At 55.7% G+C, this 13,393-nt stretch overlaps 8 protein-coding genes across 8 annotated transcripts; 6 read left to right on the top strand and 2 right to left on the bottom strand.

The window, feature by feature from the left end:
• Positions 1-314: 314 nt before the first annotated feature.
• On the top strand, positions 315-809 carry BU26DRAFT_565202 (uncharacterized protein; the record flags this gene model as incomplete). The annotated part of the gene is made up of 1 exon (XM_033833375.1): positions 315-809. The coding sequence occupies one exon, from the start codon at positions 315-317 to the stop codon at positions 807-809; it is 495 nt and encodes a 164-aa protein (XP_033684567.1).
• A 655-nt stretch (positions 810-1,464) lies between these two features.
• BU26DRAFT_319987 (uncharacterized protein) lies at positions 1,465-1,774 on the bottom strand. Its single transcript, XM_033822036.1, has one exon. It carries the CDS (start codon positions 1,692-1,694, stop codon positions 1,503-1,505), a length of 192 nt encoding a protein of 63 aa, XP_033684566.1. The 5' UTR covers positions 1,695-1,774; the 3' UTR covers positions 1,465-1,502.
• Positions 1,775-2,357: 583 nt separating this feature from the next.
• BU26DRAFT_319952 (uncharacterized protein) lies at positions 2,358-3,155 on the top strand. Its single transcript, XM_033822034.1, has 2 exons — positions 2,358-2,625; positions 2,680-3,155. Exon 2 carries the CDS (start codon positions 2,701-2,703, stop codon positions 3,034-3,036), a length of 336 nt encoding a protein of 111 aa, XP_033684565.1. The 5' UTR covers positions 2,358-2,625; positions 2,680-2,700; the 3' UTR covers positions 3,037-3,155.
• Positions 3,156-3,529: 374 nt separating this feature from the next.
• Positions 3,530-4,273, top strand: BU26DRAFT_565200 (uncharacterized protein; the record flags this gene model as incomplete). The annotated part of the gene is made up of 1 exon (XM_033833374.1): positions 3,530-4,273. The coding sequence occupies one exon, from the start codon at positions 3,530-3,532 to the stop codon at positions 4,271-4,273; it is 744 nt and encodes a 247-aa protein (XP_033684564.1).
• Positions 4,274-5,599: 1,326 nt separating this feature from the next.
• BU26DRAFT_320012 (Metallo-dependent phosphatase) lies at positions 5,600-7,170 on the top strand. The gene is made up of 2 exons (XM_033822037.1): positions 5,600-5,974; positions 6,028-7,170. The coding sequence occupies exons 1-2, from the start codon at positions 5,785-5,787 to the stop codon at positions 7,002-7,004; spliced, it is 1,167 nt and encodes a 388-aa protein (XP_033684563.1). The 5' UTR covers positions 5,600-5,784; the 3' UTR covers positions 7,005-7,170.
• Positions 7,171-7,593: 423 nt separating this feature from the next.
• BU26DRAFT_319958 (uncharacterized protein) lies at positions 7,594-8,643 on the bottom strand. Its single transcript, XM_033822035.1, has one exon. It carries the CDS (start codon positions 8,230-8,232, stop codon positions 7,678-7,680), a length of 555 nt encoding a protein of 184 aa, XP_033684562.1. The 5' UTR covers positions 8,233-8,643; the 3' UTR covers positions 7,594-7,677.
• Positions 8,644-9,053: 410 nt separating this feature from the next.
• On the top strand, positions 9,054-10,847 carry BU26DRAFT_531326 (DnaJ-domain-containing protein; the record flags this gene model as incomplete). The annotated part of the gene is made up of 4 exons (XM_033831019.1): positions 9,054-9,493; positions 9,527-9,581; positions 9,612-9,665; positions 9,696-10,847. The coding sequence occupies 4 exons, from the start codon at positions 9,054-9,056 to the stop codon at positions 10,845-10,847; spliced, it is 1,701 nt and encodes a 566-aa protein (XP_033684561.1).
• Positions 10,848-12,196: 1,349 nt separating this feature from the next.
• On the top strand, positions 12,197-13,327 carry BU26DRAFT_565197 (uncharacterized protein; the record flags this gene model as incomplete). The annotated part of the gene is made up of 2 exons (XM_033833373.1): positions 12,197-13,034; positions 13,137-13,327. The coding sequence occupies 2 exons, from the start codon at positions 12,197-12,199 to the stop codon at positions 13,325-13,327; spliced, it is 1,029 nt and encodes a 342-aa protein (XP_033684560.1).
• Positions 13,328-13,393: the final 66 nt, after the last annotated feature.

Genomic DNA, 13,393 nt, shown 5'->3' with positions numbered 1-13,393 from the left:
CTATCTTGCTTTGTGACTGGTCACCGAAGGCCTTCTCGAGGAGCCTTTCGGAGTTGAAGTGGAATCTATCGATGAGGGTTGATTTGGTATGAGCGACTGGGGGAAATAGCAGCGTGACATACTTCGAGTCCATTTGCGGTCTCCAAGCGGCGGAGACTAAAATGCGTGAAGGTCTTCACACACCACTTTCACCATGTCAGCGCATCACCCGCGTATAATCGGCCCCACACGCGCAAACATCCAATTATTCAAACGCGCGAAGCAATCAGCAACACAACCGCAGCCAGCTTGCAACCATACCAAATTCGAAAAAAATGGCCAGCCCACCACCACTCCCCCCACGACCCGCATCGTGCTCACTACCCCCTGCCGCACGACCCCCGTGGGCAATCGACCAACCCCTCCATCCTATCAGGGAACTCCACCCCCTCCTGCAGCTCCCAAAAGCCCTCCTCATCAACACCCCCTTCATCGGCGCCTACCACTCCTCCACATCTCTTCCGAACAAGCAACGCGTCGCCCTCGCCGTCTTCGCGCGCTTCGACCTCGTTAGTGAAAAGGTGTGGATTGCAGTCCGATGGATCTGGACGACGCCGACGGAGCGCGACCGCAAGGCCAAGTTGATGTGGTGTCGGCTGGGGGAATGGAGCATCATGGACGAGGTGCTGTCGGATGCGGAGGAGTATCAAGTTGTGGTGCCGAAGGGGGAGTTTGTTGGTAGTGATGGACGCGTTAGTGAGGAGAGGGTTAGGGAGAGGTGGTTGGAGGGGATGAGGTTGGGCGTGGAGGGGTTTAGGGGGTTGGAGTAGAGGGCGCTGGGGTTGGGGTTTGGGAGGGGGGATGTGCTTCTGGGTGGTGGGCAAAAATGGCTGGATGCGCGACGTCGCATTGTTGTCCCGAGGATCTCCTTTGCAGTTGAACCTTGGCGGCTTTTCCCTTCTTCGCTGAGAGGGCACGCATGTCGGAACCGTAGCTCTTGTCCTTTCGTCATGGAACGGGGAATTTCAGAATACGTAGACAGACGCCGACCGTGCTTCGCCCGCTTCTGCGCAAGTAGCTCGACGTTGTGATTATGTGTCGAAGTCCTCCAGGATGCCCTATATCTTATCGAAACCGGACTCATATTCCGCCCTCGTGTTTGTTCCCCACGAACGGGACCAAAAAATGTCGTAGTATACTCGTATATCCAAGGCTGGAGACGTTGCTTGCGGGAAGTCGAGAAGGCAGCATCTCCAGTAGTGTCTCTAGGTTCTCTGAAACGTTTCTTTACATTGTGCGTCTTGTGCTATGTATGCTGTGGTACGATATTGTCTTGGAATCCAACATCGCGAAAGTTTTCAATACTCTGTGCCGAGAGGATGCCGAGGCCGAGGGTCGTGGATGCGAGTGTCTTCCCAGTACCCGTTGCGGGCCGTTACCAAGCTAGTGTCTATGCTGTTACAGGGAAGGTTTTAATCCGGTCTTTAGAGATTAGGCTGGAGGACTTATCAATTGAGTGGTCGTCAATATGTCGCATGTACAAGATAAGGCAGTTTGGATCCACATCTTAGATTGGCGAATATGGGATAGCTTATCGTGAAGGCCTTTAGAGCTGCCTTTCCCTTGCATCCAGTTCTCAGCCAGGTCATTGTACCTATCAGCGCGGCGGTACACATCAGTAATACCATGAAGCACACCATGGAAAGTTTTAGCATCCCCGTCTGACTTAGTCACCGCCTGCTTAAGGCCTTCAGGAGGAGCTTTACAGTGCCGGACCTGAACGTCCTGGTATGTCTAATGCGGCGTGCGTAACCGAGCGAACGGCGTATGTCACGGTCTTCATCTCCTCCACACCGATCTTGACTCATCCTGCTCTTAACTCGTCCTTAAGCGGATAGTTTCTCCCACCTGACAACACAGACAAGATATGTGACGGGCCTTTAAATTCATAATCTTTGTGCGATAGTGACCAGACAAGGGTAGAGCGTCGGAGAAGAACGGATTGTGTACAGTGCCTGGAAGGACTCCCGGATGGCGTTTCCAGTTCCCATTCCATATGTAGAATATGGATATCTGCAAAGTTTCTGTCGTTATGACGCCATGTGGCACTAGGGTTTGCTGTGGCATTGTTGGGTGATGGAATGACCGAACTGATGTGTGAAGACTGGAGAAGAGAAAAGTCATGAAAAAGGTGCAAAAAGCAAACCCCCAATGAATTTGGCTCATACTATCACGCGAATAAGCGAGAAACTGGAATGCCATCACCACCTCCATCACAATTTTGTCGTGGTGTGAGCGCCGGAGGACTCCGTAAACGTAGGTCGATTGAAGGGCTGAATGCTACGCCTCATGCGCTAAGCCTGTTCGGGCTTCAAATATCCTTGGCTTCCGCCTAACAACCCGCTCACCGCTAAGAAAGCCGCACAACACCATCGTCTGCTGCCTTTAGATGTGGCTAAAAGGCGGCGAACTCGAGGACTCTCGAACATGTGGCTAGCAGACTGACCGGTCGCACAGCCTAGCGTAGAGAAGGATAAGTATCTGGCCACACGCTCATGAACCTCAGCACGGAACAACAAGGCTGCACACATCACCATCCAACACTACCAAGCACAACAGACTAGCTCACGGTATCTAGTAGACCTGGTAAGCGTCTCCGCCATCTAGTATTCCTTCATCAGAGATCTGACACAACTACAGCAACTCGCCGACCTCACCACAATGCCACCCCCATCCATCATCTCCTCCTTCCTCTCGGTGCAACCGCTCGAGCCCGTCCTCGTCTTCAACACCGTCGATGACGCCGCATACTTCCAAACGCACTGCAAACAGGGCCGCATATTGCCCGACCAGCGCTCGAGATGGGTCTTCCTGCCTATGCCCGAGGGTCTGCTCCGGGTCAGGACAGCGCGCAACGGCGACGTCGCGTATGAGTTTGATAGCCATCAACACGCGAGGGCATTCAACGATAGTATCAAGGGCTTGGGCAGAATCTTCCAGAATACACATGATAAGCCGATTTGGGATCGGACCGTGTATTTGGGGAAGCAGACCTGATGAGGACAACAGGACTTTGAGTTGGCGTTGATGACACTTGTTCAGCTCGGCGGAGTCACCGACGATGTCTTCGCTATCGGAAATGGGTCTTTTCCTGTGCGTCAAGCTGATGGTTGTCTCTTAGGAGCAGGATTTATGCGACAGGTCTATCTCTGTGCGCTGGGACAAGTCTCAAGATTGTTTTTCAGCACGTCTGGTACATTTCCTACCCACCCCAGTCACTCCCACGTGTATACCTATGAATCTGATATTTAGTGAGAGTGGGCACACTGTCACTTGCAAGAAACGTCACTTTCCTTGCACTTTCCATTCACTGTCGCCCTCTCACAACGCGCCTGCCACGAGCAAATTCTTGGCGTTTTTGCTCTTCTTCACCTCAATCTCCAACACCTCCATGACCAACGGTCACCAATATACTTCACGGACAGCACTATCCGATCGCTCTATTCACGCTATACCCCAAATACTACCCTCGCTATCCGTCGTCACCAGCATGTCGGATACACCTCCCCCACAACGGCTCTTCCCGCCCACCTCCCCACTCAGCGCTTCAACGGTTGCGCAAACACCGGAGCTTCTCCGACTACTCGCACAATTCAGAGCCCGAGTCGAGTCCTTCAGAATGGACATGGAAGGGCCACCACCAGCAGCGCCGCAGAAGCCTCTGCCGCCGCGGGAGAACAAGGCGCCTGAAGAGCTCAAGCCGATCGTTACGCTCGTTCCCGCGCTCGAAGAGACCAAGTACAGAGACGAGGAGGATAAGAGCAAAAAGTCACTTGCCTACATCAGAGCACAGCGTGGCGTGCTCAGGTACCTCGACACCTGCGCAGCGGATTCGCTCAACGCGGCAAAAGCGCGCGCCCTTACCGAATCCATCGACCCCGTGAACAAGTACCCTTCCGCGCGCGAGGCCCTCCGTCTGTGCTACTACATGCGCTCGCAGGGCTTCGATACTATCGCAGTATTCCACCACAAGAGGACCCTCATGAGGCTATTCGTCGTCCTGGATCGATCCGCCGGCACGCTGTACTGGGAGCAGAACTACAAGACGGGCCGCATCAAGGAGTTTAGGAATGCTCGTCGGTCTACGCGCCGACATGCTGTTGACTTCTCAGACCTGGTGGATAGCGACCTACTCGCCAGCCTCCGAGGAGGGGTTGGGGCAGCCGGTCATGCAGAGGCCCCGGCGCAGCCGCCGCCTGGCGAGCGCCAGGACCAGTTGAACGTGGGTAGGTGATTGTGAGGGGCTTCAAAGGGTTTTGGAGGGTGGGGTTCATGGTTGAAGCGCTTTCGGTTCTCTGGACTTGGGTCGCTGCTTCATATTGTGTGTTCCCTATCTCACCATGCAGTACGTTCAATTGGGGACCCCTAGCGATCAGTGTGAGGAAGGCAGGAGGTCGACTGTAGGTGCAAGGGCGGCATGGAGATACTTACTCCCGGCGGGCTTTAGCGTCCTTTCAGACGTTCAGCACTAAAAGCAGATTTTTCTTGTATATCAATCATGACAAGACGCAGGGCGCCGTCGTTCGTGTCGTTACCAAATCCCACGCTTCACCATCATTACACCGCTCCCACACACCCTTATCAGCCTCCTCTGCTCCAGTGGACCAGCCCATTGTACTATGATCTTGCGGTGAAACCTATCAACAAGTATCGAAAAGTCCCTCACACTAACCCCTCTGGTTGGGCAGCAAACGTTAATTCGATGTCAGACTAGAGTTACGGAAAGCGGAAGGTAGTGCAGGAGAAGCGTTGGATGAGCTAGGAAAGGCGTGAGATTGGGGTGGTACAGTTGCGGGGTGCGGGAATGCGAAAGGCTGCTGCCTGGGGGTGGCAAGATGGGATGATAATGATGGAGGGATGAGTGGAATTGAGGAATGGAGTTTCGCGAACACGGGATGCCAGAGTGAGTAGAGGATATCTTGAGGAATTCAGAAACTAATTTTGGAAAGAGTAGTACCAGAGAAGAGACAGAAACGGTGGGAATGAGTCGTTCTGACTCAACCACCCCTGGAGAACCCTAAACCTTGCCAAGGGTTACATTGCTCCGAATCCCAATTGCCCAATAATGAACGCCACCTAATGGACAGTTTCCGTCGGGTAAACCCTCAGACACCAGCTCTTGCGGTGAGCGCTGAAAATCCCTAGCGAGCCCCTCGCCGTCTTCAGCTCAGCTTCGTCCCGGCAAGCCAGTCAGATGCGCAGATCTCGTCCACCGCTTACCTTCGGATTGGCTTTCCAGATCTGTGTCTTACGGCTCGCATTTCGAGCTCCCGTTCGCGTGTCTGACACCTTCCGCTCTCCGTGGCATCCTGGAGTGTATACGAGCAATTACAGTACCTCGAGCAGGCAGTCGAAGCGACGTGTGGCGATGTAGCTCGGATCGTGAGCATCCGTACGAAGCTGTGGCGCAGGACTTATTTGAGGATAGTGGGTCCGATGCTTCCGACGCACATGGGCGTCATTGCAAAAAAAGTTCCTGCATTTGAGTTGGTTGATCAATTGACTGTTGAAGCAATTCGCCGAGGGGCGTTGCGAACAAGGTGGAAAAAGTGGGTAGAGGTTGTGGGGTGCGCTAGTGCAAAATGGGTTTAGCTGCAGATTGCTTCGATCATTGCTTGGAAGGCTTCCTGAGATCAAGCCAGTGAACGTTGAGTCACGAGGTTCCTTCACGACTACATGTTTCGATACACGCTCGTCGATAATCGTACCGGACCAAGATTCTTCGAATAGTAGATATGGCCCAGTATGGAACTTCCAACACGAAAGACGCGTATCGTCTGCGTCTCGGACACACATACGCAGACGCCCAAGCTGCCGAAAGGTGACGTGCTGATCCACGCCGGGGATTTGACGAACCAAGGAAGCTATAGTGAACTGAAGAAGATGGTTGAATGGCTGGAGAAGGCTGACTTTGAGGCGAAGATCGTTGTTGCTGGTACTGCACCTTTGCTTGCCGTGGATTGTTGAATATTGACTGATCCCAATCAGGAAACCACGACATAACCCTCGACGCGGACTTCTATAGACAGCACGGCTCATCATGGCGCTGGCCGAGGCCACAAGACCCTGAAGAATGTCGAAGATTGTTCACTGAATCGAAATCAATTACGTACCTAGAGAACGAGGCTGCCACCATTTACCTCAATGCCCCGAATGGCCCTCATACCTGCTTCAAGGTGTACGGAAGCCCCTGCACGCCAAAGAAGTGGAACTGGGCATTCCAGTACGAGACTGGAGAGGCTCAAAAGCTCTGGTCGGCCATTCCATCCGATGCTGATGTCGTCGTCACCCATACCCCGCCCAAGGGCCACTGCGATGCAGCTACAAAAGACAATCGATCAGGCTGCGAGGTCCTTCTTCACGCACTCCACCGCGTTCGTCCAATGCTTTCTATCTTCGGCCATATCCACGAAGCGCGTGGGGTGGAACGGGTGTGGTGGAACGACGCACCCCCAGAAAATAGATGCCTAGTGAAGGACGTTGAGGCATGGAAGGACCCCGGGGCGGGCAGCAATAAGCAATCACTGGTCAACCTTGCTGCGAAAGGAGGGCGTCCTTTGGGCAATTGTAGCAGGCTGACACGTCAGAGCAATATCCCCGAGTTCCTCATTCGGGGCGTTGACCCCTGTGGGGGCCGGCCTGACGAGCCTGGTGTCCCTCAGCCTGGTGCAGGTGGGCTTAATTCAACCTCACGCCGCGAGGGCGTTGCGTATAGTGAGGCAACGGGAAGGGCAATGGCTATGCTAGGGGGCGCAATTGAGTATCGCCAAGTTGCAGCCTCGAGCGATATCGGATTGGCGGATAAGCCTGACGTGGAGGACGTTGAGAGGAGGGAGACGGTCATGATCAATGCTGCGCTGTTGGGTCCGCGGATTGCTGGCGGGCCAAAGTGGTTCAACAAGCCCATTGTTGTTGACGTCGATCTGCCCGTTTGGAGCGGGAGCTTCGAGAAGAATGCGGCATGATGTCGGTTGCTGCAAACAGCCGCCATCAAGATCCGCCCGGCGATCGGAATGAGATCACTGCGTCGTACAGATCAGCTTCCCACGCTTCAATAACTCGAAGCTCTCAGCAGATTCATCTCGACGAGGCTCGGCTCAATCACGCCCTCCCACGTCTGAGGACCTGTGGTGTTGGGCGCCGGAAGGGCGACGAGGGTGCCGCTATTGGCCGTCCTCCACCGAGTGGTGCCCCGCTCTGGCGCACTCGCCCCCGCATCGCGTTCCTTATCTACCACTCACGCGGAGCCTCTACCGTAGGCTAACGTCTGCCATCCGGGACGGATCGAGGTGATAGAATGTCTGCCTGGCGATGCAGCCGCCGGGTCCATCAGGGCAATCCTCGCAGCACGCGGACAGGGCGAAGCTCTCGACATGGAGACGCTCCAGGGCTAGCCGGGTGCCTCGTGACCGCACCCTCTCATCATCCACTGGGCTCCGCTGTCTCGGGGTCGCGGGAGCTCTCGCCATGTGCAACGTGTTGAGGCCCTCCAGGCTCGCAGGTGATCAGGGCAGCGTCGGAAGCAACGAGAAACTGTTGCTGCTTCGTTTTTCTCAGGCCATCGCGCTTTGGTTGGTCACGTCGTGCGAATGTCTTTGCAGGTGTCGCGAGCATTTTCTCATTGGACGGCCGGCTTGGTCACATCGAGCAGCAAAGTTTACAATCGGCTGGTGCAGTACTTCGTCGGGTTTCTGGATCGATGCAGGAGCGTCTTGCCGTGCCTATCACGGCGGGTGATGGTTGCAGGTCCCAAACGGCCCATGTGGCCGCTTCACTGCCTGATTGGGCGACTGTTTCTAGCCGCTGTGGCCGGCGACGCAGACGTGCATGTGCAGGCCTCGCAGGCGGCTTGCGCGATTCGAAAGGTGGCTCAGGGCTGCTGTGGAGGCATTTCTCGCACTGGTGGGAGCGTCCTTCACCGTGGGTCGACCATGCTGCACGACAAGTGTAGCGGGCCAGTGGGCTGCAACACCAAGAGCTCAGCAGCTGTCTGGTGCAGTAAATAGGTAATAGTGTGGAGCCCGGCGCTCTGACGCTGCGTGATGGCTGCTGCTTCAGGTGTCGGGAGCTGCAGGTGCGCTGATGAAGCGTGAGAGGAAGAGTGATGGCGCATTTGTAGTACATCCGCAGCCAGCCCTGCGCGGAGTAAGAGGACCTCGAGAGCGCAGGGGAGGCCGAGCAACTCAGGGCCATCCATCTATCGCACCGAAAGACTGCCTCGTCGCCTTGTCGGTTGGACGCAGCCCATATTAGCACTCGACGACCCCCAAGGGAACCCCCAACGTCACCCAGCAGGCTTATTCTATTACCTCGCCGCCATTTCTGCACCCTCCGCGCACACACTTCGATTCTGCTCCTTTCCGTTGATCTTCCGCGTGTCCTGCGACCGCGCTCATTCCGCGAGGTTGGCTTCCGTTCTCGTCCGCTAGTCCACTGAAACCCAGTGACGTCGAGGCTCACCGCCAAACCAACACATCCGGAGCAGCAGCAGCATTCCACAGCCGCAGCCTTTCTAAGCTGCTCTTCTATGCGACGGGCGCCCGGGCACCCCGCTTATTATTCAGGCCTGAATCACAGCAGCAAAGCAAAGCGCTCTTGCCACCAGCTTCGCCGGCCTTCTTCTGAGACGCGGGCCAGGGGAGAGAGATCCCGCCTTACCTCAGCAAGCCCGTCACCTCATCGCTGCACCCCCTCCCCCCGGCAACCCTGCAAACCACACCACCCCCAACGGACGTCCAACGTCGCAAAGCCCGGACTCTCATTTAAGGACCGTCAGAACACCGAACGCCCGCCGTTCGTCCATCGTCGACATACGAAGCACCTGCCCGCGCCCCGAACCCTCTGCCGGGCCACGTACCACCGCCACACGACCGGCATTATCCCGCTCTCACTTGCATGTTACGCAGTCCCTGGGCACGCACGCCGACTCGCCGAGTGTCCCAGACGTCGCGCCGCACTTATAACGCGAAAGACACGTCGCCGCTCCTCCACGATCCCTCTCCCGCACGCCGACCATGGAATCGACGCTCCCGCCGGACCCCTACAAAGCCCTCGGAGTCGCAAAGGATGCCGACACCGCCACCATCAAGGCGACGTACCGGAAGCTGGTGCTCAAATGCCATCCAGACAAGGTCACAGACGAGTCTCTGAAGAAACTGAAGCAGGAGGAATTCCACAAGATCCAGGAGGCCTATGAGATCATCGGCGACGAAGAGAAGCGGGCCAGGCACGACGCTGAAGTCAAGCTCGAGCAGCTTCGCAAAGACAACCTCGCGAGGAAAGGCGGCGCGCCGAACGTCGAAGTCCGAACAGGCCGCTATGAAGTGCGCACACAGGCCCCGGCAGGAGCGACCTTCACCGCAACGACGCCACACCGCTACGAACAGCACAAACCCTCCTCTCGCTCCTACGACGACCGCGAGCGCGACCGATACTACGAGGAGCGCTCCCGCAAGTACGATACGTATGAAGCTTACCCCAAGCACAGCTCGTCATCCCGCCCTTCGCGCTCAGAGAAAGAGCCCCCAGTACGAGCCGCCAGGGTATCCGTGGATCGAACACGGTCAGACCAGAAGAAGTCCCGCGACAAGGAAGAGCGTAAGGACCGAGGGAGGAGGTTCGTCTCGGTAGAGAGCGATTCCGAGCCCGATGATAAGGCTCGCTATGAGGCAGCCTACAGGAGGCGCGATGAAGAAGAGGAGGCACGCAGACAGGCTGCTGAAGCCCGAAGGAAGGCCGACGAGTCCCGTCGGTCATACGAAGACGCCCGATACGACCGCGAGCGGAAGACGAGCGAACTCACCAGCAACGCCGTCCATTACATTCATCGCTCCAAGGCCGACGCCGATGCGCGGCCGTCACCAAGCAGGACCACCTCCTCACGAGATGTCCGCCCAGAGTACTTCGAGAGCCGCTCTCGGCGAGAAAGACCCGAAGCCGTCCGCAGGTCGTCGGCACGCCCGAAAGAGTCCGGCCGGGAACGGGACCGCAAGGGCATTGAGATCGTCGATTGGGACGATGACAGGGTCCCGAAAATCCCGTCCTTCAAGCACGCTTCTTCATCGCCAGCCGAGCTGCATGTGCCGCGCGCAACGCCTCAGCGATCCTACACGGAGTCATCTCGTGACCACCGCCGCACGGAGACATCTCCTACACCCCTCTTACGTCGCGAGACAGCGCCTGTATCCTCATCATCGCGCAGAAAAGAAGCGGCTGTGCCCCGTCCTTCTGGCCTTCGCGAATCAACCACTCCGCATGACTCCGGCGCTAGCAGCCCCGAAACGTATCCCACCGTGCCGCCAGCGCAGTCATCCTCCACCAAGAAGTACTACTACCCAACACCTGGAGGAGGTGTCCGCCTAACCCCAGAGGATGTGGGCGTGGCAAATGGACACCGCACGGTGCTCCACGAGCCCGGGCGCCACCGCACTCGCTCACCGTCGCCACTATCACGACCTCCCATGGGAGCCAATAGGCCCGTAGAAACGGCCTCGGCAACGTATACGACCGCAGCACCAAAAGCTTCCGTCCCGCCACCTCCACTCAGCCGCGCCGCAACGATGAACGTAAGCCCCATCCGGGGTAGCGACGATCGTGGACGCCGTTTGTACGGAGAGCTCAACTCGGATTACCTCCGGCGCGAGAACGCACGACGCCAGACGAGCTTCTCCCCTGAAAAGGTCTCATACACACCAAAGATTGGTCCCGAGGACATCAGGTGGAGCGCGCAACGCGGCCGCGATCCGCTAGAGCGTGATCGAGAGTATGCTAAGCCTACGCTAGGCCGACATGCTACGTATGTTTACTAGTGCAGCAAACATGACGCTAATATGGTGCTTGAGGGAGTTTATCGGTTATGGATGGTTGATAAAGCGGAGACATTTCTACGAATGAACAACATACGCGAGGTGGTAACTTCTTCGAACGGCATCGTTCGAAGCGTATTATCGGGTGCAGCGGGATACCTACGCTTGGCTCTCGAACTCTGTCCTGGAGTTTAAACGGTTGATCTTCGATATCACGAGGCTTGAACAGCCCACTATACGTCGGGAACCTGGGTATACCGTCGCGGGTCCGATTTCCAGTTTACCTGCCCTTATCTTGATCTCTACAAACACCAACGAACCGCCACCACCGTCGATGACCCGGGTGGCACTACCGACTCATCGTGGTTGGGAGGTGGTTCCAATGTAAATGAAATGATTTTCTTGTATTTTCTCCCCGCCCTCTTCCCCGTCTCCGTTCTTGCCTGTGTTTTGCTATCGCAATTCGGTTTCCTTACTCCATTCCATACAAGTTAAATCCTACGTTGAGGCGGCCTTTTATCATCTCGCGTCTAAGTGGCACTTCCGCTACTTCGTTCGTACTTGCTTCTGTCTGCTCACGCTGTCACGCTCGCTACGGCTCATTCGCTGCATATGATTTACGAAAGCATACATGATTGATGTTCCGGTTCATCTTTCATTTGGTGGGGGTATGGGGTGCGTACGGCCATGATATGGAATGGAATGGGATCGTAGGACTATAGGAATTGGGAAGGGAAGGGTATGGCTATCTATGGGGGAATTCGCGTAGAGCATGATTTAGTTCAAGCTCCGCTACTAGTGTAGCAAGGGAATGAATGGAAATGAATCCTCATACAACAAATAACTTGGCCCTTGTCTATCGTGTCTGTGCTATGGAGGTCGAAGCTGTCTGGCTATGCTCGTGGCCTCTAGTGCCCGCCCGCACGTCGTCCTTTGAAGTCCTCTAGGTATGGTATTCCCCTAGACAAATGGTGTGCCTACGAGGACGAGGATAGACGAGTAACAGCTAGCCTTCCCACCACAGTGCTTCGGTTCGGGTTTGTACAAAAACCGCAGGATGCCTAAACCTCCTTCGCCACCCCATTCCCATCCATCCCATCATCTTTGTCGGGCGCCAGATCTTTCGGATCGCGAAAACGGAGTGAGTTGAGTGTGCACTTAATCTCGTCTGACTCATGCTCGCCTGATCGCTCGCTGCGGCCTGAAAGAGGTTAGCGCGATCGATCGTAGCGCGGATTCCAAAATCGGACAGCCTTGCCTCACGCACGTACGTCTCTCCACTATCGTTTGCTAATTGGTCTCCGTCTACCTGAAGCGCGATGGAAGTTGTTTCCTCACTCGGTCCTCCTCCTATGTCGGCGGGGAGTCCCTGTCCCCGCGCGCTTGAATCTAATGGTGGGCTGTCGTCCAAGAATCTCAGCCTTCTGGGAAGAGGACGGTCCTTTCAAGAGCGCAGTCTTTCGAGCAACGGCGGCGGCGCAGACATCGCCGCCCTTGGAGATCTTCAAGGAGGTCTGAAGCACGAGTTCGATCCTGGTCCTTCTCCCTTGGGACTGGGGAAACGGCGGGCCTCTTCGCCGGAACCGCACCTGGACTCTGTTCCTGGGAAGAGGGCTAGGATGTCTGGCGGAGGTGTTAGAGTTGGGAGTGAGGAGTCCGATGATGAATACCGACCTGGGGATTCTATACGCCCGTCGGATGAGGTCGCGGATTCCGAATACGATTCCCCCGTGAGAAATAGCTTCTCGGACAAGGAGCAAGACAACGACGCTGAAGACGAAAAGGCTGAGGATACTAGCCATTCCAATGAGGAGGGATATCAATCGGATGACATGGAGCACACCTATCACAAGAACGTAGTGCGATGCCGTGCACGGCTAATGCACAGTTTCCACATGGAGAAGCACTTACTCATCGGCAAGCTAAATTCTCTTTCCGGTCGAGGTGACTTAAGCGACGAGATCAAAGATGGCCTTGTAGCAGACGTTGACCAACTCTTGGACATTTCCAATGAGTACAAGGATACGTATACCCCTTTACCTTCTCAGCATGATAAGCCTCAAGGTACCACGACGGAGGCTCGGCAGGGCCATAACCTCTATAGTTTGGTGACTCAAAACGAGAAAAATCAATCAATCAATCAGGGCCATCTGGTTTTGGGTGGTCTAGAAAAAGAGAGTCCGCGTAAAGGTACGAGACACAACGCACACGTCCGTTTGAGAGCTTCCTGATAGCCTTGAACGCGCCTGCTCTCACCGTTACCACCTAGACCTTCTGCTGATTTTTCCTTAGAATTGGACCCTGTACTATCTAGGTCTCGAATACCGAGAGCTATTCAAAGGGCAGGCAAGGGGAGCTCTAGCCTATGCATCCACTACACCATCTCACAAGACACCACAACGTCAGCAGAGCTGCGTACCAAGGAAAGACTGGTAGCGATCCAGGATCGAAAGACTATTCTTCCTGCGAAGTCTACCTCCTGACCACTGAGAGATTAACCACCGACGATTACTCATTCGCGGTGGCACATGATGTTAGCTCCACACCGA

The sequence above is a fragment of the Trematosphaeria pertusa genome, assembly GCF_010094035.1.
Source record: "Trematosphaeria pertusa strain CBS 122368 unplaced genomic scaffold BU26scaffold_7, whole genome shotgun sequence".
NCBI classification, from domain to species: domain Eukaryota; kingdom Fungi; phylum Ascomycota; class Dothideomycetes; order Pleosporales; family Trematosphaeriaceae; genus Trematosphaeria; species Trematosphaeria pertusa.
This window is presented reverse-complemented; position numbering and strand designations above follow the sequence as displayed.

Excerpts from the sequence above, each read along its gene's own strand:
- BU26DRAFT_319987 (XM_033822036.1), bottom strand. The coding sequence starts at position 1,694 with ATGCTAAAACTTTCCATGGTGTGCTTCATGGTATTACTGATGTGTACC.
- BU26DRAFT_319952 (XM_033822034.1), top strand. The coding sequence starts at position 2,701 with ATGCCACCCCCATCCATCATCTCCTCCTTCCTCTCGGTGCAACCGCTC.
- BU26DRAFT_320012 (XM_033822037.1), top strand. The coding sequence starts at position 5,785 with ATGGAACTTCCAACACGAAAGACGCGTATCGTCTGCGTCTCGGACACA. Across the intron at positions 5,975-6,027 it reads GGCGAAGATCGTTGTTGCTG|GAAACCACGACATAACCCTC; the intron begins GTACTGCACCTT and ends GATCCCAATCAG.
- BU26DRAFT_319958 (XM_033822035.1), bottom strand. The coding sequence starts at position 8,232 with ATGGCCCTGAGTTGCTCGGCCTCCCCTGCGCTCTCGAGGTCCTCTTAC.